At 49.7% G+C, this 27,258-nt stretch overlaps 1 protein-coding gene across 1 annotated transcript; it reads left to right on the top strand.

Moving 5' to 3' along the window:
• Positions 1–185: 185 nt before the first annotated feature.
• Positions 186–27,023, top strand: lingo3a (leucine rich repeat and Ig domain containing 3a). Its single transcript, XM_066695769.1, has 2 exons — positions 186–426; positions 19,044–27,023. Exon 2 carries the CDS (start codon positions 19,073–19,075, stop codon positions 20,888–20,890), a length of 1,818 nt encoding a protein of 605 aa, XP_066551866.1. The 5' UTR covers positions 186–426; positions 19,044–19,072; the 3' UTR covers positions 20,891–27,023.
• The last annotated feature ends 235 nt before the right edge of the window (positions 27,024–27,258 follow it).

Here is a 27,258-nt window from a genome sequence, read left to right as displayed (position 1 = left end):
GCACACACACACACAAGCCTTCCCAACAACACAGCCCCGACAGCCAGTCAGAGGGAAGCAAGCCGAGGATTGTCCTCTCCGTTGGCCGCAGCCTTCCTCCGGACAGAGCCCCGGAAACCTGGGCTTGAGGACTGGCTTGGGAGAAAACAAAAAGCCGGGGTTGGGGGGGTGGGGGTCTGGTGTGAGGGTGTGCGGGTGAAGAGAGAGAGGGACCCTGAGAAGAACAAGAGGAGGAGAGGAGAGGAGAGGAGAGGAGAGGAGGCACAGGAGGACCGCGCTCCGGGCTGCTCTCACGGCTCACATGCTTGGATGCCAGGAGCTGAGCGCCGAGTGACCGGGCGGCACGGAGAGACAGACCCCCGGAGAGGAGAGCAGGGGACGGGACACACGGATGAGGACCGATCGCTGGGGACGCTCCAGTCCTGGGTGAGCTTCCTCTTAACTGTCACTTTGTATACCAGCATCACCCGCACACGCACGCATGGGGCGAACCACCCATCGGGGCACAGGGCAAACTTGCCTGGGCTGTAGCTGGGGACGTGAGCTCCTTATTTAGCCACAGCGGGTGGGGGAGCGACTCAGACCCCGCTGATCCTTGCTGTGGCCGCAGGGGGTCTTTGGGGGCCAAATGTGCGTCTGCGCGCCGTTTTGCACCTGTACGTTTCGGGGTCTCCGTGCACCTGCGTCCTGTCGCCGTGGTTGTGTGTCGGTGTGTGCGCCTGCCTGCGTGTTTGTTTGTTTGTGTAATCCGGGGTCGTAATTAAAGCTGCGCCGCTGACACTGTCTCAGCATCCCTCCCACAGCAGCGCGATTATTTACCCACATGTAGCACCGCTAGCTCCCCTGCGCACTCGCCGGCAATTACAGCCTCATCATCTCCACACTGCGAGGGCTGGAGACGCGTCCTCATAGATGTCTCTCTCTCGGAAATCGGTGTTTTCTACCGTTACAGTTTCGTTTTATTTGATGTGATTGTAAGTGTGCTGCCTAAACTGTGGCTGGGGCTCAGGACCTGGCGATGCGTTGGATCGCTTGTGCAGAAGCAGCTGTCACTCCTCTGAGGGGCTGTTGCGAAAAGCCTTCTCTTTTTTCGTTGTACCAGGCAAAAACAAGACGAAAAACCAAAAAAGCATTTTAAACTCTAAAGTGGATATTGTCTGTGTATTTTTTCTTTTTCTTGGGGGGGGGGGGTTACCAATTCGGAGAACTCTTTAAACCAGACGCACAAGTCATGAGCATTTCCCAGGTTCCTCACCTTGGAGAAGATGTTTGTCACCCTGACCCTGGAGAACTTTTATGAACTTATCCGTCACCGGTCCTGCCTGCTGCCCTGCTAATCCGTCTTGATTTCAGGGCAGCGGTGCAGTGGTCAGGGCTCTGGAATCTGGAGCAGAGGATTGTGGGTTCAGTCCCAGGTGGGGGACACTGCCACTGTACCCTTGAGCAAGGTGCTGTACCTAGATTGCTCCAGTACAAACCCAGCTGTGTAAATGGGTAATCATATGTGAAATAATGTGATATATGACAGGTGTGTCCGTCCTTGACTTTCGCTCCCTGAAGCTGCGTTGGGGGTGCGGGGAGGCTGTGACCCTACAAATACATGGCTTGACCAGGTTAAAGGAGTAGAGTAGAGCTGGGACGGTAGGCGGGGGGCAGCTACTAGGCTGTGACCTTGTCCCCGTGTCCCTCAGTCTCTCGCAGGGAGCTCCTCTCTGGCCCCGCGGCCGCACTGAGTCACAGCCCCCAGAGCGCAGGTCTCCCATATGGCCGGGGCAGGAGAGGCACCCACTGCAGAGCCAGAGAGGCGGGTCCGACCTTGACTCTCAGCACATACACTCACACAGTACAACAAGATACAACATATAATGTGAAGGTCTTAAATAGTAAATGAGAAAATAATATTAAATTCACTAAGTTCATTAAATTAAATTCCTCAGAAATGAGGACACGCTGCAGCCCTCCCAGGACCGGAGTCTGGCTCCCCAGAGCTACAGCACTTTTGAGAATTAAACACAGCCGATTTGAGCTGAAGATAAGTGCGTTGACTGCACTGTGCCAAGCTGTTAAAATCAAGGTGCGCTTAATGCGAGGGCTTTAGAGGAGACTTCTTTTTAGTTGTTCATTGCTCCTGGACACAAGCCTCCCCCATTTTATTTCATGGGGACAACAATGCAAGAAAATCTCTATAGACTGGACTTTTCTCTCTCTCTCACTCTTTCTTTTTTTACGCAATTAATAATTAATTCCAAACACACTTGGAGATCCTTTGGAAGTGCGTGTAATCTGCACCGGAGAAAACGTTTCTAAAGTACTGGGACGTTTTCCGACTTGATAACACCCTTCAAAGTCTAATGTGTTTCTTCTCTCTCTCTCTCTATCTCTCTCTCTCTCTCTCTCTCTCTCTCTCTCTCTCTCTCTCTTTCTTTCTAATGGATTTTTATTTTCTGCTGTTGAATAGATCCAACAGGGTCTGTCTACAGCTCATGCTGACAAGGTGGCAGGCTGCTCTGCCCACCACACAGCGCCCGTGATTCCTGAGCTGGGTTTATGATGATTTTCCCCCTTTAGAGCATAAGTAAAAGAGACTGAGAAAAGGAGGGAGACCACTATGTACAGCTGCCAGTGCCAGCGTGTGACCCAGTGTCGTTCAGGGGTCAAGTCTGTGGGGAACTGGCCAATTCAGTGCAGACCAGCACTGTGTTCCTCAGAGCCTTGTGTCAGAAGTGGACAGATGTATACATTTTGTCGTGGTGTATTTTCGTCCCGGACACGGTGATGCTTTTGTTGATCGTGAGGTTTCTTGTTTTGGGCTGGGAGGGGTGTATAATACAGTAGATTGAAAACTGGCAGTGATAAATTGTGGCTTTGTTTTAATGTCAAACCTTAATCTCTTCTCCTAAGTGCCGGAGCTTAGCTGCTTTATGCTGCTGTGATGAAGGGAGTCACGTTGTGGGGAGGGGAGAGGAGGGGACCGGGGAGAGTATAGAGAGGGGAGGTCATTCTCTGTGGGGTCATGCGCGCCACAGCCACTGTCACCTCGGGTCTGCCAGCCATTAAGTGAATTCTGTTGTGTGTCTGGTTTTTATTTTATTTTATTTTTTTATGTTTTATTAGTTGCAATTGCATTGAAGCTCATGAAAAGCTGGCAGATGTTTCGGTGAGAAAGTGCAGACTGACCGCTGTTTGCTGGAGGGCTGGAGAGAGCACTCTAGGGGGATCGGGGGTGTCATACCTGCTGCTTTATCACTGGCCCGGTGGAGATGGTCCCAGGCCCGTACAGAACCTTGGCAGAGCTCCACACAAGGTGGGCGGCTTTGTTTACTTCCTGCAGGAGAGGCAGCGATCTCTCTCTCCGACGAGCTGTGCCATCCAAAACAAATCTGCATTCAGAGCATCAGTTCACATTCAATTATATGTATTTGAATGGCTAAAAGGCTTTGCATGTGCGTTTCCTTTATTTAAAAAACAACCACTGGCCCTCGAAGGCTTGTGGGCACATGACGCTTTTTAGGGAAACTGGCGCGGTCCTGACAGGGACTGCGTTGTTGAGCGATTCAGAGCAGCACACAGGGTATCTTGCGCTGGCAGGACACCTCCAGTCTCAGAGAGTGGCACCATCTGCTTGGGCTGCAGCCGAGGGGGCAGAGAGCTGTGCTGCCAAATTAACCCCTTCAGTCCCAGGGTGAGAGATTAGCCTCCTCTTTCTCCCCACTCTCCTTTCCTGGTTCCATTATTGACAGCTGGCTTGGCATCCTAGTTCGGGCCTGTATCCCAGGGCTGCTGTATCAGGTCTGCTGCTGGGCAGGACAATGTGAAGAACTTAAAACGAGGCAGGCTGATTTGATGTGATGTATTTATTTTTTGGTAGTTCAAACTCGAGGCGATTTGAAGCGTAACCTGCTAATCTTTTCATCTCCTGCCTGAGAAAGATCGAACAAAAACAAAGTGAACAACCACCACAAAGATGTGCGTTTGGATGTTTCGCTTTAAGCCTCCAGTGGATTTGCTTTCCTTGCACTTTCAAAAGCAAAACTACAAAACACCACCAGCAACAACAACAGCAATGAAATAAAGACAAAGCCAGACGAGAAAAGAAACAATCGATACTGGCACTCGGGACGACGGCCTGCTCTGTATTCTGAGCAACCGCGGTCCCCTCAGCTCAGGAGCTGCGCTGGGCTCCCTCGCAGCCACGGCACAGCGCTGGAGAGCTGAAAATGATCGGAGGAGCTGGCGCGGCCCTTGTGGAGCCATCGGGGTCGGGCAGTTAACTCCCCTGCTGGGTCTGTAATGATTGGAGAGACGAGGATAAGGAAGAGCAGGAGAGGGGGCACGAGCAAAGCAGCGGCAGAGCCTCCAGCGCCAGTGTCGATGCCCGGGCTCCGGCTGTGAGCTGAATGCGCCGCCGGGGATTAGCGGAGGGGAGTGTATGTCGGGCAGGTTTATCTGGAGAATTGGCTCCTGCTCATTGGATGACAGGATGGCGGGGTTGTGATTGGCTCAGAGAGGGACGGGGCCCGCACGCTCTGTGGCTCCTGTTACCTCTGGAAGTGCCCCAGCAGCAGGGGGCAACACATCCAAAGCCAGTGGGTTTCTGGAGTGTCATTGCAGTGTATGTGGCCCCACTGCAGTCACCACACTGCCCTGGCTTCTGGAGTGGGCAATGAAGAAATGTCATTTTTGTGCATGTGTGTGTGGCCCTCAATGCGGCCTGGGGCCCCTGCAGTGTGTGGAGCCCGATTAAACACAGCTCTCTGGCTGCTCTCGGTGTGAACACGGGGCTTCAAACTTTTTTAAAGGGACTCTTGTAATGCCAGCCATCCTTCTATCCATCTGATAGTCTGTCTGACTATCTTTCCATTTGTCTTTCAGGATTCACCGATTCTCTCTCCTTCTCTGTCTGTCTGACCTCTCTCTCTCTCTCTCTCTCTCTCTCTCTCTCTCTCTCTCTCTCTCTCTCTCTCTCTCTCTCTCTGTGTGTACAGTGTACAGCTGCTGATTCCAGAACGCATTATGAATTTCTTACAGGAATCGCACCCGACTGCAGAGACTTGTTTCCTTGTCCAATAGCAGCAAATATCCTCTGTTTGGTATAAATTATGCAGCATTCTTAGAAATAGTTATTTTGAAAATGGAGAATTTTCCATGTTTCACCCCATTTGCTGTTCAATTTTATATTCTTTATTCTCCTTTCTGTCCCTACCCCCTCTGCTCCATCCCTCTCTTTCTACGAAGGATAGATCAGACAGGGAAGGTTTTTTTTGTCATTGAGAATACATTCTCCTTTTTTTTTTTTTTTTTTCTCTTCCTTAGGAAATATTGCAGTTTGAGCATCTTAAGCAGTTGTGATTCATGGCATGGTGTGGAATATATATGAGCTCTGAGCCTGTGTGTGTGTGTGTGTGTGTGTTGAGTGTGCACTGGATGTTTCGAGACAAAAGATGACATCGTTTGCAGATCTCCAGTAGCCCAGGGGTCACTGGCCATGCAGCAGTATTAACACTGTGTTAAAGGCTGACGGATATTCATTTATTTCTCATGTCTGTTACGCTTCTCCAAATCGTTAATTAAAGCCCCGGCTCAAGTGAGCTGTACATCGGAAGCGTTTAATCGTTAAATGAATACCAGATAAATAAACAAGAGCGGTCAGTGCGTACTCAGCTCTCGAGTGCTTTCCTGTAGCGGCAGTTCTGGGGAAAAAACAAAACACTGCTTTTACAACAACAGTTGGCTCCTCTTCTGTGCTTTCTGTCTGCTTTAGGTCATTTTGCTTTGTATGTGTCCTCATATATATATACACACACACACAATTTAAAGTGGTCACACTTTACAACAAGGGGCAACAATTCCGAAAGAAGTGATGTCTGAATCCCATCAGGAAAGGAACACCTTATACACTTATCTGAGTTCTTCCGTTAAACAAGATAGAAGAGCTGGAAATTATATTTTATTATTCCCCGCAGTTTATTCGTAGGCTTGTGGGGAGGCGGGGGGGGGGGGGGCAGTGTGTATCTCTGCATGCTGTTTATTAGCACGGAAGCCCGGCGCTCCGCATCCAGAGCCAGTCAGTGTGTATAAAGTGCGGCCCAGCTGTTCGCTCTGTATGGGTTTTCAGCCTGCGGGCTCTCTCTTTCTCTCTTTCTCTCTCTCCCTCGCTCTCTCCCTCTCTGTCTCTCTCTCCATGGCTTGGCGTCTTTCTCTCTCAGCTAGGGATACTAAACGTGATCTCTGAACAACAGCGCAGACAAGAAGATACAAAGACACATTGCTCTCCCTCTCTTTTTCTTTCCTCCTCTCCCTCGCTACACATACCTGCTCTCCCCTCCCCTCTCCTCCCCCCCGTGCCTCTCCTCCTCTCCTCTCGTTCTCACAGCGCTGTGCAATTGTTTTCTGTGCCCCAGCGCTGCCTATCATTGGCTCACAGTTCACCCCGAATAGGTTAACACTTTCCACATATCTGGGATATTTATATACTGCACACACACACATACACCAGGGGTCTGAGTATGAAGGTGTGTCAGGCTTTGCTATCCCATTTCCTATCTCTCTCTCTCTCTCTCTCTCTCTCTCTCGTGTCGTTCCCTATTTCTCCATCATTGATTATATTTCTCTTCCCCCCTCCGATCTCCCACTCTTATTGTTCCTTCGCCCCACCAGCTCCACCCTCTCTCTGTCTGTGTGTTCATTTTGTTTCCACCCCTCTCCCTCTCCCCTTCCTCCATCCATCCATTTTGTGTAATTTCTCCTTCCCGCTGTTTCATTTTTTCCATCTCCGTGTTTTTTTTCTTTAGTGATTATCATTTGTTTGTTTTCCTTTTCCTCCATGTTTATCCCTCTCTCCCATCCCTCTGTTTTCTGGCTCCTTCCCTTCTAAGCCTCAGTACCCTCCCTCCCTCTCAATCTTTCTCCTCCCTCTCTTCTCCTCAAACTCGGTTTCTCCCTCCCTCTCTCAGATTCCCCCTCTCTCTCTCTCTCTCTCTCTCTCTCTCTGTCTCTCTCATTCATTCTTCATCTGTCACCGCTAATCCTTTTTTCTCCCTCTCTGCCTCTCTCTAGCTTTTAATCTGATCTCACTTTCACACTCTGTCTTTATTACCCATTCATCTCTCTCTCTCTGTCTCACACACACACACACATCCTCGCTCTTCTCTTCCCTTCTCTCTCTCTCTCTCTTCCTCTCTGGCTCTAGCCTGGTTTCTGCCTCCCCTTTGAAGTGAAGTGCGTCTCACAGAGGGGACGGTCGGACGGGGGGTATGCGAACATGGAGGTTGATGGGGACATTGGGGCTGGAATGCAGTTGAGTAATAAACAAAAAAGAACACAATAACATTAACAATAATAATAATAAGACGATGAAGTCGTGCAGCTGTCTTCTACAGCAAAGTGTCACTGGCACAACATCCAACATCAGCATCAACAGGCAATTCAGGCTTTTGTCCCTAAAAGCAGCACAGCAGATGTAACCTGGCAGATGATGCTCAGGCAGTGAACGCTATCGAGACGCATCAGGAGCCTCTGGCCACATACAGCGGCTTCCTCTCGCTCCTGACCTGACTCCTCTCCTTGCTGTTGAGCTCTGTGTTGCTCCAGTTCAGTCTTCTTCGATTCGTAAAGCCCTCAGTCCCGGAGAGGCCTGAGAGACTTACTCAGACGGGGGGGAAGCTGTCTTGTCTCTTGCATTTAAAAAAATTGTGTTATTGTAGAGAGAGTGCCAGGAGCAAACGAGTTAACGCACTTTTGTCAGCACTTGTGTCTCGGCAGAATTTGCATCAAAGCGTAATGCGATTGGAATAATGTCTGCAAATTAATTACGTGCAATTTTATTTCTCTCTCTCTCTCTCTCTCTCTCTCTCTCTCTCTCTCTCTCTTTTTCTTTTTTTTTGGAGGGGTGCTATTTCTGTTTGAGCACTTGGGCCCGTGTTTGTATTCCTCTGTCATTTCTTTACCAATCTAAATTACCGTCTGCTTCTCGGCTTAATTGTGTCCCGGCTAGCGCAATCCCGGATAAACACCGCTGGCTTACTACAATAAACAAGTTAATGGTTCTTTCACAGCGTTATCTACAAACCAGATGTAACTCGCTGGATGACAGCCAAGTGACACGGCTCTGCAAAACAGCCACGGGCTCCGGTTCACTTCACATGGGATTGAGAGCAGAAGAGAAGAGTAACACTTCAGACTCGCTGTTGAGCCACTTCTGCATGTACTGACTGACTGACACACTGACTGACTGACTGACTGACTGACACACTGACTGGCTGACTGACACACTGACTGACTGATTCACTGACTTCCATGCTGCGAGACTGAGCTGTTTTTAGAATTGAAAAGAAGCTTGAGATATCAAGTCAAAGGATAAGACTCTGCATGGATAGAGAGAGAGAGAGAGAGAGAGAGAGACGGGGGGGGAGGTGGCGGGCACAGGGAGCAGGAGAGAGAGAGGGAAGTTTAAGCCTGTTCTAGGATTCGGCTGTAAGCTTCATTAGTCACACCTGAGCCCTTGGAGGACGCGCGGCATGTCTGATTAACCCCCGACGCGTCTCATTCGTCTGCTGACTCGAGCCAGGGGCCGCCTGCTCCTGCTGTTGAGGTCTTATCTGGCACCCAGCAGAGTCCCTGTGGAATAGAGTGTGTGTGTGTGTGTGTGTGTGTGTGTGTGTGAGAGTGTGTGAGAGAGTGAGAATATATTACAGGGTCACCCAGTGAAAAACACTGGAAGAGTGGAAAAAAAACTGTTACAATACTTTAGTAATAATAAGTCCACTGTAGTGCAAAACAAAGAAGCTTATTCTTAAAATACCCAAAACACACACAGTCCCCCCCCTCACACACACAGACAAACACGCACACACACACACACACACACAGTCCCACAGCTGCTCCCCAGCAGCACAGCACAGGAATCCTAGTGAGAAGACATTACAGAAATATTCTAGTTGATTGAGTGCTTTTGCTGCCGGCTCTCCTGACTCCTGAACAGCCAAGAGCAGGAGCCGAACCCAAGATAGTTCCCTCAGCCCTCCCCTGCTCATCCCTGCGCCTGCAACAGGGCAGCCTGGCGAGCCGAGTGCCCGTCTCTCTCTGCAGCGCTCCTGAGCGACGCGGCTGCCCTGTTCCTCAAACTGCCCTGCCTTAATGTCCTCTCATGAGTGAGGCGGTGCTGCTGGGCTGAGGCACTGAATGAAAAAGATGATTTTGCCTACTGTGTATGTGTTTATATATATATACAGCCATAACATTATGACCAGTGACAGGTGAAGTGAATAACACTGATAATCTCGTTATCTTCGCACCTGTCAGTGGGTGGGATATATTAGGCAGCAAGTGAACATTTTCTCCTCAAAGTTGATGTGTTAGAAGCAGGAAAAATGGGCAGCGTAAGGATCTGAGCGACTTTGACAAGGGCCACATTGTGATGGCTAGACGACTGGGTCAGAGCATCTCCAAAACTGCAGCTCTTGTGGGGTGTTCCCGGTCTGCAGTGGTCAGTACCTATCAAAAGTGGTCCAAGGAAGGAAAAGCGGTGAACCGGCGACAGGGGCATGGGCGGCCAAGGCTCATTGATGCACGTGGGGAGCGAAGGCTGGCCCGTGTGGTCCGATCCAACAGACGAGCTACTGTAGCTCAAATTGCTGAGAAAGTTAATGCTGGTTCTGATAGAAAGTGTCAGAACACACAGTGCATCGCAGTTTGTTGCGTATGGGGCTGCGTAGCCACAGACCAGTCAGGGTGCCCATGCTGACCCCTGTCCACTGCCGAAAGCACCTACAATGGGCACGTGAGCATCAGAACTGGACCACGGAGCAATGGAAGAAGGTGGCCTGGTCTGATGAATCACGAGTTCAAGGTGTTGACTTGGCCTCCAAATTCCCCAGATCTCAATCCAATCGAGCATCTGTGGGATGTGCTGGACTAACAAGTCCGATCCATGGAGGCCCCACCTCGCAACTTACAGGACTTAAAGGATCTGCTGCTAACGTCTTGGTGCCAGATACCACAGCACACCTTCAGAGGTCTAGTGGAGTCCATGCCTCGACGGGTCAGGGCTGTTTTGGGACCTACACAATATTAGGCAGGTGGTCATAATATTATGGCTGATTGGTGTGTCTTGAGAGAGAGAGAGATGTAGCTGCCCCCACACAGAGAAAACAAAGTCCTCTTATTACAGAGTGTTTATTAGGTGAAAGTATTTTACATTTTACAGATAAAAACATTCAAAATTTTAATACTTGTGATTAAAAAAAAATTAAAAGTGTATTAAAACTATTCTCCACGGTGGGTCTAATCGGACAGCCTGTGTGGCTCGGGGGTCTCAAGGGAGACGTCACTCACTCTCCCGTTTCCCGCGGGGGCTGTGCATGGAAAACCAGGCCAGTGCTTTCTGGGATAGAGGCGTAATTAGTTCAGGTGTGGCTAATTAAAATCTGTGCCCATTTTCCGCTAATTGGCTTTTATCTGAGTCCCTGCAGCTGTAGTAAGATTTTTCTGTTTAAAACAAAACTTCTTCGCTGTATAGCTTACTTTTCTGTATTTTTCTTACTCTGTTGATTGTACCAGACTTTGAGTGTACTGTACCTCTCTGCACTGGATTTTACCGGGCTGAGCCGCACGGTGCGTTGCCACACCAGAAATGCTTCGTGCCACACCGCCTCTTAAGCCGAGTACGTTAATTACCTCCTGGAGATTATTTGAAAGCATTAAAGTGAGAAAATTGCTCTGGCTGGGTTACAGGGGGATAGGCAGTAATCTTGGCTGTACGAATATCGTCATTGCCCCGGTGAAATCATATACCAGAACCATATTGAGTGTCGTCGTTCTGCCCTCCTGTCAACCACAAACCTGAACCCTCCATTCTCTCCCCTCATCCTGCCTTCTGTCTCTTGCGTTTCAGCTGTGTGTATTTTCTGTTGTTGCTGCACATTTGCTGTGCACTTTCGTTCTGCAGTAAGCGCGAGTCTGCGAAGTGCCCCTAATCCTCTCGGGTTTCATCAGCATCGAGATTACAACTCGCGGACAAAAGAGGAGAGAGGGCAGGCAGAGCAGAGGACGGATTAGGAAAAAGAACAACAACAAAAACAGAATAATCAAATAATGATGATGATAATAATAATGATAATAGTAATAATGATAATCATAATCTTAAATTATGGACCAGCAGCAAATTCTCAGATTATTTCTCCCAGTAGAAAAGACAGCAGCACACTTTCTACTGTTAAAAATTGTTTTTCGTATAATTTACTGTGAAGACATCTGGGAGCTTGTTAGCCAGGGCAGGGTGTGTGTGTGTGTCTGTGTGTGTCTGTGTGTCTATACAGTTACATACACCCCCTCACAACACGGCTGTATTCATTAATGGGACGATCGCATGACCCCCGGGTTTTTGTGTGCTGTAACTCAAGCCACGGCTTTTGTTGCGTTCTGAAATAATGTGCCCAAGTGATGCCGGCCTGCCTGGGAACCTGCCTCGGAACCTGCCTCTGTGCCACTGGGTCAGCCACAATTACAGGTGCTGTGTGAGAGGGCTGGGGCCACAAATGCATATACAGTCCGGGTCCACCTATGAGGGGAAAGGCGTAATTATCTCATTAGGGCCTGATTTGGAGACCCTATTGTTCGGGGCTATTGTCATCAGATGCTCTCAGAGCAAGGGAGCCAAACAGCTGATTGTAAATAATAGCGTCGTGTTCGGCTTCATTAGAATGGAACGCCACAACGGCTCAGTTTACACGCCAGCGCAAGCAACAGGCAATCTTAATATATTTATATATAAATATACTTTATATCTATACATGTATAAATTAACTGAGGGACAGTAGATCCAGCGCGTGGGGGCAGTCTGGCTTGGCAGTTTAATGTGTTGCAGATTTTCTCCGGCAAATACGTCTCTCAGCGCTCTCCTCTACGCACCCTGGTGGCAGCCGGGGGCTGAAAGGGCACGTATCTGGCTCGTAAAATAAAGGTGCCCACCTCATTCCACCTGGGGCCGTGTTCCCCGGGTCTTTTCACAAAAGTGGCGTCTCTCATAGCTTCTGGCAGGAAACATGCCACCTACACCTGAGAGCCTACAGCTACTGCACAATCAGCCATTTCATTCTTCTTCACACTGTCCTGTCTCTCTCTCTCTCTCTCTCTCTCTCTCTCTCTCTCTCTCTCTCTCTCTCTCTCTCTCTCCATATTGTGCCTAGAATTAGCTCCTGCCTCGCAGCGCTACCTGATGTCTGTTTTTGCGCTGCTGGCTTTCTGGCTGCGTCCCGTTCACATAGTGGCTGCTGAAGCGCAGTGACAGATAGCAGTGCGCTTGACTGCCTGTTCATTTCCTCTGTCCCCGCCACTGCTCTGCAGCGCCCCCCGACTGCCAGGGTGGGGGCACTGCCTCGCTCTCTCTCTCTCTCTCTCTCTCTCTCATGCGCACACACATGGCCCTGCCCTGGAGAAACGTCCCTTTCAGCCTGGGTGAGGAAATTAATCTTGTTTTAGGAGATTAAGAATGACAGTCTGCCAAAAAATGAAAAGAAAAGAGATGAAGAGAACATTGGTCAGTCATTGGACCAGATTTAGAGCTTGTTTTACTTCCGATTACTAATTAGATGTTTTTTTTTGTTTTATCACACAAACTTAAGCAAATTTAAGGAAATAAGGAAAAAACAAGAAAAATCAAATCAACTGAAAGTTAAAGGAATAAATAAATAGGTGATTGGAGTCTGGCTGGCCTCTTGCAGTGTCCTGGTGTGGTTCGATGGGCCTCCTGGCCAGCGTCTTGCGTGTTTTGATTGTGTGTGCGCGTGAGCGGGGTGGACAGAGATCTTTTTGCGGCATTTGTAATTTTCATTTTCCGGCTCTCATCACAACAAAATAGACTTTTTTTTTTTATATATACATCTTCAGATTTATTTTGTTTCTGTTCCCCCAACTGTGACTCTTTCCCAAATCCTAGTCTACACACGCACACACACTCACACACTCACACACACACACGGATCTTTCGCTCTCTCTATTTGTCTTAGTTTTTCCCCACTTTTTGAAGTTTCATTTTATAATCGCTCTAATTTATTTTTCCTGTGAAAGAAACTGCGAGGCCTTTGTGTGCGTACATGAAGTCATGCCAATTATTTTTCTCCATTCCTCTTTGTGCATCTGCACTACAATGAAGACAAACAATAACAGCAATTTAAAAAACCGATGTACTAGCGAACCCATTGTCTGGATACGGATGAGTAACACCTGAGAGAAACGAAGCAGAGAGAGTCAGGGAATGTCATTACAGCACTCTCCCTCTCCCTCTCTCTCTCCCTGTCTCACTCTCCACCCTCTCATTCCCTCTCCCCCATGTCTCCCACTTTCCCCAAGTCACTGTCTGTCTCTCCCTACCCCTCTACCTCGAATCTCTGTACTCAGTGCCGTTCTGTGTCTCTCAGATGTGCCGTCAGGCATGGGCAGGCATTTGAAAAAAGTGTCACGTGAGGAAAATGTAATTTAAAAACATATAACAGTCATGTTCTCAATAGTGTAAATTTAAGTCCTTGACCGCTCTAAATAAAGACTGCTGAAGCTCAAAATATTCTAAATCAGACCAGACTGTAACCCAAATTCCATTGCTATATTTACTCTCAGTGCATGATCTAGCTAAATTACTCATAATTATGCCCTCAAAACAACTTCAATGTAACTGTTAGACCAGTCCTACCTTCACCCATATCTCTGATTAAAATGTAGCTTGCTCATATTTTCTAATTTTCCATTTTTATTGTGATTTTTGTACTTACATCCATTAATTTCAAGCAGATTTGGCAACCTGAATTTTGAGGAATGCAGTTTTATGTCTTTATTTATGTTTTTATTTATATATTTATATCTTTCTTTATATATAAATACATGTATTGTAATTCGCTTTCTCAACATCTACACCTCTTCCTCGTGACCTTTCCCATTTACAAAGAAATACGAGAATTAAAAACCTAAGGGGCGAATAGATTTAAATTCGTTCTCTACAAACGCCCAGGTTTAAGATGTGGCCATTGATCGTATAACAGAGCCAGTCACAGGGAACATGCATGTAATAGAGCAGATTACACAACAGAAGACAGCACTGTGACACATCTCACACACTGGTCGGCACGCAGATCGCGGTAATCTGCCGTCTGTCTACGGTTACGAGCAGTCACTAACACAGAGGTCAAATTAACCACTGCAGGGATTATCATTGTTTACTACAGGGGAGCTGGGACACAGCTGTTTGACTTGTGAATCCTCTGTGTGTGTGTGTGTGTGTGTGTGTGTGTGTGTGTGTGTGTGTGTGTGTGTGTGTGTGTGTGTGTGTGCACTGAAATCATTCCTGCACCCAGTTCACAGACTGCTTCACTGGAAAATCATGCTGTCCAAGTCTCAATGTGAAGCTCATTCAACATCATCATAATAATAATAATAATAATAATATCAAAAATAGGATTTAAAGAAAAAGAACAGGCATCAGAAATAGTGTATAACAATAAATAGATTAGTAGCTGTAGTAGACTAGGTATTTAATCAGTTTGTACAATGTTATTATTATGATTATGATTAGTAGTATTATATAATAAATAATAATAATAATAATAATGGTAATAATAATAATAATAATACAGTTAAATATCATTGACAGTTTGTAATTGAAATGGCAGTTTCAGTTTAGGTTAGGAGTCGTGGGCATAAGGAATAGTGTGTAAAAGTAAGCAGGTTTGGGGGGGGGCAGTGGCAGGGACATAGCGACTCCCCCCGTTGAGCTGCAGAATAAACAGTCTCCCAGAGCCGGCTTCTTGAGTCCACCAACGCCTGACTGCTCGCCAGCTACATCCACAGCATCCTTCAAATTGAGCCTTTTATGGTTTTAAATGAGCCGAACGCACTGCGTTCGACTGGAATCAACCGGCTGTAACCCCCCTCTGGGTAGCGGAGAGGGAGATGGGGGAGGGCAGGCTGGCAGGACGGACAATCGCTGTGAGTCAAGAGGGCAGAGCGGTTAGCACAGTCAAGTGCTACCAACAGCAGGGCAAGGCCAATGCTGCACTGAGCCGATGGAGGGAGGGAGGGAGTGGGGGTTAGTGGTCAGAGCTGAGGAAAACTGAAAGAGAGAGAGCGGGAGGGCATTTCTCAGGAGGCACATCAGTCCCATAATGTGCGAGAGGCAAGCGTGCCCCAGCTTGGCACCAGAGCGTGATGATTAATCTTCTGGGCGTTTCTGGGTCCTTGCTCTCCCGCTCTGCGGCGCCCGCTCGTGCTGGTCGCTCTAATGCAGCGGCATGAATCACTGTTGCAAAGCGCTGCTGAGGACCGCCACCGGAGGCAAGGACACCTACATTGGCAGAGAGGACGCAATCCTGCAAATGTCAAGACTGCCCAGGTGGGGATCAGGAGGGAATATGCGGCTGGGGATGAAAGAAAAAAAAAATGCACACAAAAGGGCAGATCCAAGGGCTGTTTCCCCAGCTGCTCTTCCACATCCCAGAATGCCAGGAGTGAAGGCGAGGGTGGCGGCAGGAATCCCACCCCTGATTTTAGTAGGGATCGGTTGATGTGTCTCTGGTTTCTTGGACCGTAAAGTGTAGTGTTCCAGGCTTTGTTTTTTGTTTTGATTTTGTTTAGTGTTTTTACCTGGCACCTATTCAAATCGTGGATATGAGTGCGTTTCCCTTTTTGATCAATACCAGGGCGGTTTAGGATAATGGCACTGTAATTGGCCCCCAAAGGGAGCACAACTGGACAGAGACACCACCAACGCTGTCCACCCGAATGCTGGTTTTGTTTGAGGGCTGTCCCAGGTCGCAGGGAGACATCCTGCCATACATATGTATTGGGGATATGAAGACAGCAGTACCGCGCACAACTGTTTCTGGAGCTGGTTAAGGGCTCTAAATTATTTACCACCCCCTGGTAACGACAACGGAGACAGGCTGACAGAAACCAGACTGGCCACGAACAGGCGCTGCCATGCTGGAGAGACCCAAGGAAAACTCTCATCCTTACTTCCAGTCCCCTGATCAATGCTGCCCAGGTGCAGTGTGTCGCCCCAGCCACCTGTCTCCGTGCAATTCAAGTGGTCAGGGCTGAACAGCTGGGCACTGTCCCAGTCACATGACATTTAGAGACAAAAAAAAGAAAACAAAAGAGCCACAGTTTTGCTCCCAGTCTGCAGCCAAAACCAAATGCTGGCTCCTCAGGACCGGTTCTGGAGCCCTGTGAGTTACGCAGCCCAGTACTGTTGTTGTAGTCGCTGTTATTATTGTGTTATTGTGTTATGGTGGTTGTTTTTGCAAGATACGCCTGAATAAAGGTCAGCGTAGGCATCACCAGCGTTGCGTGCTACGAGCGGCCGTCCCATCTGCTCTTGGCCCCCAGGCTCCGGAGGACGGCACGAGCCAAGCAAGCACACGTCTTCTCTGTAAGCCTCTGAGCCTCTCTCCCGCGGGTCTGGACAGCGGTCAGGTCTTAGAGCCCCACCGAGAGGAAACACTCTCAGGGCGAGGACAGCTGAGGACAGAGAAGTGCTTTTCCACAGTGGACTGGGCTGGCAGGGATTGTATAATGGTTGCTCTGTTACATAAGCAGTGCAGACAACAGGATCAGGAGGGTACTGGGGAGGGTGACGAATGACAGAAACAGCGTCCGAGCGGCAGGGACAGTGTCTAGGGCCCCTGCACGGTCAAGCTGACTTGTGCAGGACACAGCTTTTCATGGCTGCCCTTCAAAGCCCAATCGACGAGTGGGCGGGCCGCCAACGACATGAACCTAAGTGAGAGAGTCAGGCCAGTGGGTTGGGCCAATTGATCAATCAGTCAGTGAATAAACATGTCAAGGTCACGCAGGTTAGGTGACACCAGCGGTCAGAAAAGCGTCCGTGGCCAAGAGGGCCGCCAGTCGGGTCAAAACACTGGCAGGGAAACGCAGATGGGGTTGGAATTTCTCCAGCGCAGCCGAACTGATGCTGCCAGAGACCGAAGGGAGAGGGTTATGGGAGCCTCTGTTGCCAGGGCAGGATGGAGGAGAGCGAGTCCAGGCTGTCAGGCTCTCTGCCTCTCCGCTCGGCCACAGAAGACTGCCTGGCTGGCATTTACATCCTGTCAGGAAGGATCTCTTCACGCCAACCAGAGCGTTGGCACGGAGACGGCATGCCGTCAGAAGTGGCATTACAGCGGGCACAGTGCAAGTGCACGTAAGGTTACACTCGCACACCCTCGCTCCACCTTCCTCCCTTTCTTCCCACGCTCTCTGCCTCCTCAGTAAGAAGGCAGTGCTTGAATCAGACAGAAGATGCAACCCCACAGAGGGACTGGAAGTGTGTGTGTATGTGTGTGAGATAGAGAGCGATGGTATACAAAAGCTATTTTGCCATTTTGCCAAGTCAAGAGAGCCTTTTCTAAGAACAAAACCAAAAAGAATGAAAATCTGATACTCAATTGCCTCCATTACTAGAAGTGCCCGGCTGGGGCACGAGGCGGCTGCCCCCACACGCTCCCGCCAGCGCCCAGCAGATTCAGAGTCTCGAACGACTAGCTTAGCAGGAGTGCTTTCCAGGCTGGGATGAGTCACCGGGCCAGGCGCCAGAGGTGCTCTGGTCCAAGTCCGCCAAGGGCTCAACCTTCAGATACAGCGCTGGTATTCTGTGGCTATCCTTCAGCCCAGCTCTGTGCCAACATCTGTTTTCCGGCTCGGCTCAAGCCTGCAGGTGCACTTTATCTTACAGAAAAATTTAAATAACGGTTAGGTTAAAAAGAAAATCAACTGAGTGTTGGGGGTGCAGGTAGCAAGTCACGCATTGGCTCCCAGTTAAAGGATGCAACAGTAACGGATGAATGTCAGGGAATAATGTCGTGTACACGGCGGGGTTAGATGAACACCCGGCCTCTCGCTGCTGTCCAGGGAACTGCCAGCATCTCAGTTCTTCTTGGGTGACTTAATGAGCAATTAATTAAACATTTCCACAGCGAGCCGGAAGGATGGATGCTCCATACCCAGTTGACAGTGGCAGAAGGTGCTGTGTGGCAGCGCTGCCTCTTTTCATTCGCCGCCCCCAAAATAAATTAAAAACGAAAAAAAATAAGAACTCTCACGGTGACGACGGACAGATTAAAAGAATATGTCTCAGAATCTAAAACATGGAAGAACAACATCTGCTTCGTGGTTTCTGCAGCAGAATGCGCCGACCCTGTGGCCTTGGGGCTGTGCCAGGCAGGGCTGCTGAGCCTGTGCTTCACTTCAGAGGGTCTGCTGGCGCACAGAGACAGTACAGCTGGGAGAGAGCGAGAGCGAGGGGGAGAGAGAGAGGCCGCTCGGCATTGTCGCTTGACATTTGTCAGCCTGCTGGAGAGTGGAGATGCGAGTGGCAGTTATCTTGCTGTGCCCATTCACAGGCCTCCTTCGCATTACAGCGATGAGCTGGGCGGCTCAGACATGAACGTCCGAGCGATGAAAAGCTGTCCGAGCCCCATGGCGTGCTGCTTCCTGGCTGCAGGTTTTTGACAAGCTGTGCCTTTTTTTCAGGGGGATATTTCGAGGGAGGGATTAGGAGGCATTTTAGTTGTTTTCCACAGCACTGTGTGTCCTGTTTTTTTTTTGTGGTGGATAAATCAAAAGGGAGAAATGAGGTTTGTGAGAAGGCTGGCCCCGCTGGCTGCACTAAAGAAATCACTTATTAGTGTTGTATTGATCCAGCCAGCTCATTAAGCCGTTTCTTCAGAGATCCCAGTGAATCAGTGTCAAGGAGTAATGGAATGAGAACTGACTGTGTTCCCCTTGTCTCTCTCCTCCTCTCCTTCTCCCTCTGTTTTTCTCTTCCCTTTTCCCTTCTCAAACACTCTCTTGGCCCCTACCCTTCCTTTCACATTATCTCATCCCTTCTTCTCTCTTCTCTCTCACCCCATTTCTCCTCTTGCTCTGCCTTTTCTTGTTCTCTATCTCTCCCTTCCTATCCTTCCCCCTCTCTCCCCATCTCTCCCTTACTCTCTTTCAACCATATTCCCTTTCTCTCCTCTCCTTTTTTTCTCTCTCTGTCTCCCTATCTCCCTCTGCAGGTGTCTGGCGCAGTGATCCAGCAGGCAGGATGGCACGCCAGGTGGGCCCCTGGTGGCTGGGCCTGTGCCTGCTGCTGATGGCAGTGGTGGCCTCGCTGTGCCAGGGCTGCCCCCCGCGCTGCGACTGTGCTCCGCAGCTCAAGTCCGTGGTGTGCCACCGCAAGCGGTTCAGCGCCATCCCCGAGGGCATCCCCACGGAGACCCGGCTGCTGGACCTGAGCCGGAACCGGCTGCGTTGCGTGGCAACCGGCGACCTGTCCCCGTACCCGCGGCTGGAGGAGGTAGACCTGAGCGAGAACATAATCTCGGTGCTGGAGCCCGGGGCCTTCGGAAACCTGCTGAGCCTGCGTGTGCTGCGCCTCCGCGGCAACCAGCTGAAGCTCGTTCCCACGGGCGCCTTCTCGCGGCTCTCTAACCTCACCACACTGGACCTCAGCGAGAACAAGATCGTCATCCTGCTGGACTACACCTTCCAGGACCTGCGGAGCCTGCGCAGCCTGGAGGTGGGTGACAATGACTTGGTCTACATCTCCCACAAGGCTTTCAGCGGGCTGTTGGGGCTGGAAGAGCTGACCATCGAGAGGTGCAACCTGACCGCCATCTCTGGCCAGTCACTGTCCTACCTGCGCAGCCTGGTCACCCTGCGGCTACGGCACCTGGGCATCGCCGCGTTGGAGGACCAGAACTTCCGCAAGCTGTCGGGGCTGCGGGGGCTGGAGATCGACAGCTGGCCCCTGCTGGAGTACATCTCCCCCCTCAGCTTCCAGGGCCTCAACCTGTCCTGGCTGTCCATCACCAACACCAACATCACCTCCGTCCCCTCCGCCTCCTTCCGCAACCTGGCGCACCTCACCTGCCTCAACCTGTCCTACAACCCCATCAGCGTGCTGGAGCCCTGGGCCTTCCGGGAGCTGGTGCGGCTGAAGGAGCTGCACCTGGTGAGCACCAGCCTGGTGTCAGTGGAGCCGCACGCACTGGGGGGGCTGCGGCAGATCCGCGTCCTCAACCTGTCCAACAACTACCTGGTCACTCTGGAGGAGAGCTCCTTCCACTCCGTCAACAGCCTGGAGACGCTGCGGGTCGACAACAACCCACTGTCCTGTGACTGCCGTCTGCTGTGGATCCTGCAGAGACGCAAGACCCTCAACTTTGACGGCAGGACGCCGGTGTGTGCCGGGCCCGCGGAGGTGCAGGGCAATGCACTCAGCACCTTCACGGACTCGGCGCTGTTCGACTACTTCACCTGCCAGAAGCCCAAGATCCGCGACCGCAAGCTGCAGCACGTGACGGCACGTGAGGGTCAGGCTGTGTCCTTCTTGTGCCGCGCCGAGGGGGAGCCGCTGCCCGCCATCATGTGGATCTCGCCACAGCGCCGCAAGATCACGGCCAAGAGCGGCGGCCGCGTCACGGTGCTGCCAGGCGGCACGCTGGAGATCCGCTACGCCCAGGTGCAGGACAGCGGGACCTACATCTGCATCGCCAGCAACGCCGGCGGCAATGACACCTACTTCGCCACGCTGACCGTGAAGGGGCAGCCGCTGGACGCTGCGCTCTACGCCAACCGCACCCTCTACATGGGCGACTTCAACGAGACCAGCCTGAACGACACGCGCGTCTTCCTCAAGTTCACCCTGGACCTCAAGACCATCCTGGTGTCCACCGCCATGGGCTGCATCACCTTCCTGGGCGTGGTGCTGTTCTGCTTCCTGCTGCTGTTCGTGTGGAGCCGCGGCCGCGGGCAGCACAAGAACAACTTCTCTGTGGAGTATTCCTTCCGCAAGGTGGACGGTCCCACCACCAGTGGCAGCCAGGGAGGCGCGCGCAAGTTCAACATGAAGATGATCTGAAATCACGCAGCCAGGGGCTCCCCGGGGGAGGCATGAGCACGCCCCAACACACACCTGCACACTCACGCACGTGCACACGCACGCACGTGCTCACTCACACGCACGCACAAGTACGCGCTCTGACTCGCATGGGCCGCTCACGCGAGCACGCACGAGTTCTAGAATCCAAGAAACAAAACAAGGGCTTCTGACCTTGACCTGATGTTGCAGATTTACGAATCGGGCCCATACACTCAAAACAGCAAGACCTTGATCTCAGACCTTTCCTGGCTTTTCTATAGCCTTGTGTTTGATCGATCGGCATCCATCAATAAGCCACAAACACTAGGAAACAGCCTTCAATACGAAACAACCAGATTTCAGATTAATCCTCCTTCCTCGGCACCCCTTAGTCTGGATGGGAGTAGGTAGCCTTGGCTCCTATCTTCCATTACAGCACTGCAGGTCTGTGTTAGGGTTAATTAGGTAATTAAAGTGCTGGCAGGGTAAACACAGACTGGAGTAGCCGAGGTGTTTGTTTAATTTATTGAATTCATTTGGCGAAAGGGATTTTACTGAGGAGAGAGAGAGAGAGGAGGAAAGGTTGTTGAGACAAGGTTGCAAAATCAATCTATAAATTGAAATAAATTAAATGCATTAAATTGGAAAGTATAACAAAAACTAAAGGAAGAAAAATAAGTACTTTATTTTTCTGTGTGTCAGTGTGACTGAGGAGTGCGTTGTGTGTCCCTGTGCTGGGTAGCAGTGTGGGTTGGGACGAACACACTGGCCGGTCTCACAGTGAATGGGGTGTGGTCTTCGTCCTGACCTGACCCTGTCGCCTCTTGTTCTGCCCGCGCTGGCTGCTGATTGGCTGCCCGGGGGGAAGCAGCAGAGACTTTTATCAAGCGTCAGCACAGCTGCGCGGCAGGAACACCTTCCCCTACCACCTCCACACACACACACACACACACAAGCTGACACACACCTACACACACTGACCCTAAGCCCTGATACTCATATCAACAAACAGTGTACATAAACCAGAGGAGGAAAACTAAGCTTGCTGTGTTTCCTGGCAGCATCTTTTTATTTACTTGAATTATATATATATAATATTTCGTTTCAGTTGTTTAAAGTGTAAGAGAGCTGACGAGCAGAATAGCCTTCTATTTATTATTATTGAAGTTATGGAAGATGTACCAATTTGTATTGAATCCTTACGACACTTAGTTATTATTATTATTATTATTATTATTATTATTATTGACAGAATAATTTTATAAGTGACTTTTTTCTTAGTGTTCCTCTGACTTGGGTCCCAGACATCACAACACTAAGTGAGTTCCCACTGGCGGCCTGTGTGCTACTGCCCCTGCCCCCCCAGCCCAGCCTGTTCCCCCCTCAAACCCCCCCACAACCCCCTTGGCCTCAGGCTGGGTCTCCATGAGGAGGGGGTCCCTGGCTGGTGAAAACGAACTGTACCCTGAACCCACCCTGCCCCACGCACATCCCACCAACTCAACAACACCCCGACGCCCCCCATTCACTCTCACTTCACCCCCACCCGTCACTCTCTCGCTCCCGTACAAACCAGCGTATCTCTCTGTCCCAGAGCCTGTGCTGTGTCCCTGCGATGGTGATTTTTGTCTTTGTTCAATGTAAGTGTCCTTCATGGATGTCCAGCTGGGCCACTGATCGGTGGTCTTGTGTGCGTGTACAGTACTACTGTATGTCGTAAGAACAAAGTAACAGACTTTTTTCTGTTTTCCTTTTTAATGCAATATCATCTGTGGGATCACAATCTAACATGCAGAAAAAAAACATTTTCTTTTTGTTTTAATAATATGTAGGTGTGTGTTTGTGCAGGTAGATGTGCACAGCTGCGTGTGTGTTGTGTGTGTTTGTATGAAGAGAGAGAGAGAGAGAGAGAGAGAGACTGCAGGATTCGCAGTCACACAGAATTGCCACCGGGGGGCATCATTGCAAAGATTCCAGTTGTGTTTGAGATCTTCCTGTGTGAGAAAACAGGTGTTAAGCGTGTGCTGGTGCTGGTGTGTGGGGGGGGGGTTAACGCATCCCTCAGAGTGAGAGTGCTCTCTTTGCTCTAATTACACCCCAGCCAACACATCATGTCCCCACTACTGCCCTGACCTTTGACCTTTGACCTTTGACTTTCAGAAACATCTCTCTTTAATGGAGCTGCAAGGAACTGAAGGAGCACCCCCCCTCCTGAAACACACTCCAGTAAACCGTCAACCCCCTCCCACCATTCCTTCCACACAGACCCCCCCGATACCTTGAACCAATCAGAGAGTGCAGCTGTTCACATCACAGGTTGGCATAGGTGTGGTTTTCAACAGAGAAGAGAAGGAGAAGATGAAGACAAACTATCAATCGACGACAATGTGAAGCTGTGCTCGTCCGCGACCGGGACACGGGAGTTTCAGGGTCGAACTTCGATCAGGATGATGGGATGAGAGTCTCAGTTCAGAGCAATAAACTTTCTTTGGTTTTTCATCTGTTGTTTTGTTTGGTTTCCAGTGTAGGTGCAGCTTCAGGATTTCTTCCTTGCCCTCATCAGTCCATACGCTGCCCCCCCGCCCACACTCAAAGAAGTAATGCAAAAGCCCTCGTCTTCACTCTCTGCTGCACTTTCTCTGTGTCTTGATTTTTGTTTTTGGCAAATGGTTGTTATTCTTGAGATTGAGGGGGGGGGATTCCTCCAACTTCTGTGCTCCAATTCCCTTCAGTCCCCCCCACCCTCTAAAGGGCTTCAGGGTTACTTTAGAAATGAGAAGTGCATTATTATTATTAATTGTTATTATTATTAATCTTCTCAGATCAAAAAGTCCTTCCAGGCTTCCCAAAGGCCTGGTCAAGGACAGACACTTTTAGCTGCTTTGCCATGTTTGGGCAGTGTTGGCAGATGGTAGGTTTGGCTGGTTGTTTGGTCAGTTGGTGAGTTTGATTTGGAAGTTGGCACTAGGGGCACTGTCGTTTCTGCTGCTGTTTGCCCCAAGAGTCGTGCTCAGCTGGTGTGCGGTGCGGCTGCGTTGGCGTTTGTTGGCGTTCGCTCAGCTCACAGAGACCGTTATCTATTTCTCCTGGTAAATAGTGTAGGCTGTAAGTAAGTCAATAAATTAACATGTTTACTAGCTGTGCAGTGCGTCAGTTCACGCTGGCCGATATGGCGTAAGTCTGCACTCCAGCGGGAGACATATGCCCAACTCCCACGATCGAGAAATTAAAAGAGAGGAAGACATAAAAAGGAAAACATTCTCTGAAAGTTGTGAGTCATTTCTGCGCTGCTGATTCAGACGCTGAGCGGCCCTGGCTGGTTGGCGTCTGGGCGGTGGAGACACAGAGCCGGCGCACAGCACCTCCTCAAGCCTCGCACCACGGGCTCGAGACACGTGGGGGTCGGGGCAGAGCCACTAGGAGTGCAGGGAGCAGGTCTTGTCCGCTTCCAGCTCGGGCTCCTCCACATCGTATTTAAGAGAGCCAGCGACGGTTCACTGTGTCAGAAGGTCAGCTTTGGACAGGAACAGGATTGAGCAACACATTTAGCGGTGCACAAAATTATAGGTCATTACAATAATGATTGTTATGCAGTGGAGCACAAAAATAATCTGTAATCCTTAATTCGAGTCAAGGGAGGTCAGAATGATTGCGGCAGTCAGCTCAGCTTGTTGTGTGAATGACTGATTATTGGAGGTCTTGCTGAACCTAGGGTATAGTATGGCACAGGCATAGTTAAGACCGTGATGAGGTGCAAAAGGTTGTCAAGGGCTGGGGGTTTGGCACAGGATGGAGGCAGCGTGGCCATCCAACACTGGAGCCGCACAGCCCTGGAACTGGTAGGTGCACAGCTAGAGGACACTGGTGACACACACATTGGCATCACAATACACTGCCACTGCCTCTGCCATTCCTGGTGATGAGTCTGGGCGATGGAAGCACGATCCTGCTCTGTGAAGGCAGGGTCTGGGTTGGTTGGCTGATTGTTAGTTTCTTCTCGTTAAATCTGCCCATCCTGTCCTGCCCTCTGCCGGTTACTGTGGCTGACACTCCGCTCCCATGGTGGCGCTGCCCCCTGGCCCTCACAGGGCCAGTGCTTCGTGAAGGAGCAGGGTGAAACCGAGAACTCCGGCAATTAACTGACTGCCCAGACAGTTCATTTAATAACTACCTAAGACCTGCTCATACGCGCAGCAGCTATACCGCATATACCTGAAACCGTGACCTGTGTTTATCATTAACTTATGAAATTGTCCGATTCTTACACTGTGGTTCAAAGTTTCCCAAGAGGTTGAAGTTGGAGGAATCCCCCCTTTTTAAAATGTATGTACCGTCTTCTCAACAAGTCCCAAGGTTTCAACTATACTACTTCTACTACTAATAATATTAATAATCGTTCTAATAATACAGACAAAACGAGAGTCCGAAATCCCAAGGGTCTGACAACAACTGTGTTCTCCTGTGCACACGCTGATCTATCTATGCATGCTTTTCTATTCCTGGTCTCGCCAAACTACACCTGGAAACGTTCGGTTACCTGTCTGTCAGACGAGCTGGTGATGAGATTGGGTGACAGCATTCACAGTGGGCGAGGGCGGAATCCTGTGTCCCAGACCCAACCAACCGACACCTGGGAGGAAGATGAAGGGGGCAGGACTTATTCACGGGGCGATAAAAGTGGACTTTGTTTTTTCTTGTTTTTTGTAATAACAGCTGCGGAGAACGACGGTCAATTTTGATCGTTTTGTATTCAAAAGCAAATTTTCTACCAGACAGGGTGAACAACAAGAATCCTCTGTCTTCCTGGGGACCATTGTGTTGTGATACATTTTTTTATGGATAATAATTATAATAATAGTGATATTAATAATAATATGATATTTAAATAAGCTTTAATTTATTTGTACTGTCGTTCTCTGCAGTGTATGCATTATTATGTTGTGGGTGGGGATGTGGGCGGGGCCTTGCCATAGAGGGGCGTGGCTTTAGCACTGAGTAGGCTGGCTCCCATTCCTAGGTTTCAGAAACTCTCTCTGGCTCATTAAATTATCATGTGTTAAGTATTCTGTTTATAAACGAGATGGTGCCAGGAGCTGAAACAGCCAGGCCTCTGCTAAAGTCCCCAACCTCAGGACGTGCCCTGCTCGGTGTGAGGGGCGGAAGTGGGGGTTAGTAATACAGGAGTAATCCTATCTCTGGAGACACACACAGACTAGTCACTGAGACACAGCGTGGAAACGAACAATCACAGGAGCAAACACACTGCCTTTTGTATGAGATGGGGAGGTGTATGTGTTAAAGCAGCCGCCAATATGTCTGTGAGGGAGTTCAAAATAAATATATACTTGAATTTAAGCAGTTAAAGGTTACTGCTTAAGGTCTGGTGGTTATCGTTTTCAATGGACATTTCTGTGCTACAAATGCTACATCCTGTGGGCAAACTGAAGCTGGTGCCAGTGAATTGGTCTTCAGTTCAGTTCGCCCTGTGTTTTCGGGTCTCTGCCACACAGTGCAGCCAAACGGATTCACGCTCCTCGGGTGTCCACTGGGCAGCCGATGGGTTTAAATGTACATCAGTACGCAAATGTTTACAGCACACGGGTGGAGACAAATAATCTCTGTGTTGGCAGCGGCACAACCCCATTGGGCCTCCTGGTACCGCTCTCGTTACCAATTTAAATTAATTGATATTTCTCTCTCTGGAAAAATAAAGTCATTCTGAAACCTAGGAATGGGAGACCGCTGCCAGCCTCACACACCTGCCACAGACCCCGGCCACACTGGCATGTATCGCTGCCCAGTCCGCAGTCAATGGCCTTCATTAGCAATAGAGCTGAGTTGGGAATGGGCAGCAGTAACAGTTACACTGCCACCCCAACCCACTAAGTTGTGTGTGTCTCCTGGTCACAAGATGTCGGAACTGGTATTACTGGGCACTTACTGGGAATCACTGTTGACAATCCCCAGGGCCCACACTCACCCAGTCCCACACACAGCCATCTCTGTTTACTCCAGGGGGAGAAATTTAAGAAATGGATTCCTAGAACATTTAGGATATTTTTTAATTATTTTGTTTGTTTTATACTGTTCTGTCTTGTACGAGAAGAAACACCTTTTTATTTATAAAAGCATGTTACACCACCACCTGCTTCTGCTGTCTTCTGTTCCTCTCCCTGGCCTGTCCTGTGTGTGCTGATCTTAAGTCAGAAATTCGTTCTCTCTGTGCCACTACAAGTTATGGTACCAGACTCACACTATTGGCTAATGGAGGGCACCACAGTGGTCAGGGCCCATGAGGCTTCAGACACAATGTTAGACCTGCCCGTTAGTGATTATTCATCTCAGAAAAAGGCTAATTCACTTGATGA

The sequence above is a fragment of the Amia ocellicauda genome, chromosome 22 (genome assembly GCF_036373705.1).
Source record: "Amia ocellicauda isolate fAmiCal2 chromosome 22, fAmiCal2.hap1, whole genome shotgun sequence".
In the NCBI taxonomy this organism is placed as follows: Eukaryota; Metazoa; Chordata; class Actinopteri; order Amiiformes; family Amiidae; genus Amia; species Amia ocellicauda.
This window is presented reverse-complemented; position numbering and strand designations above follow the sequence as displayed.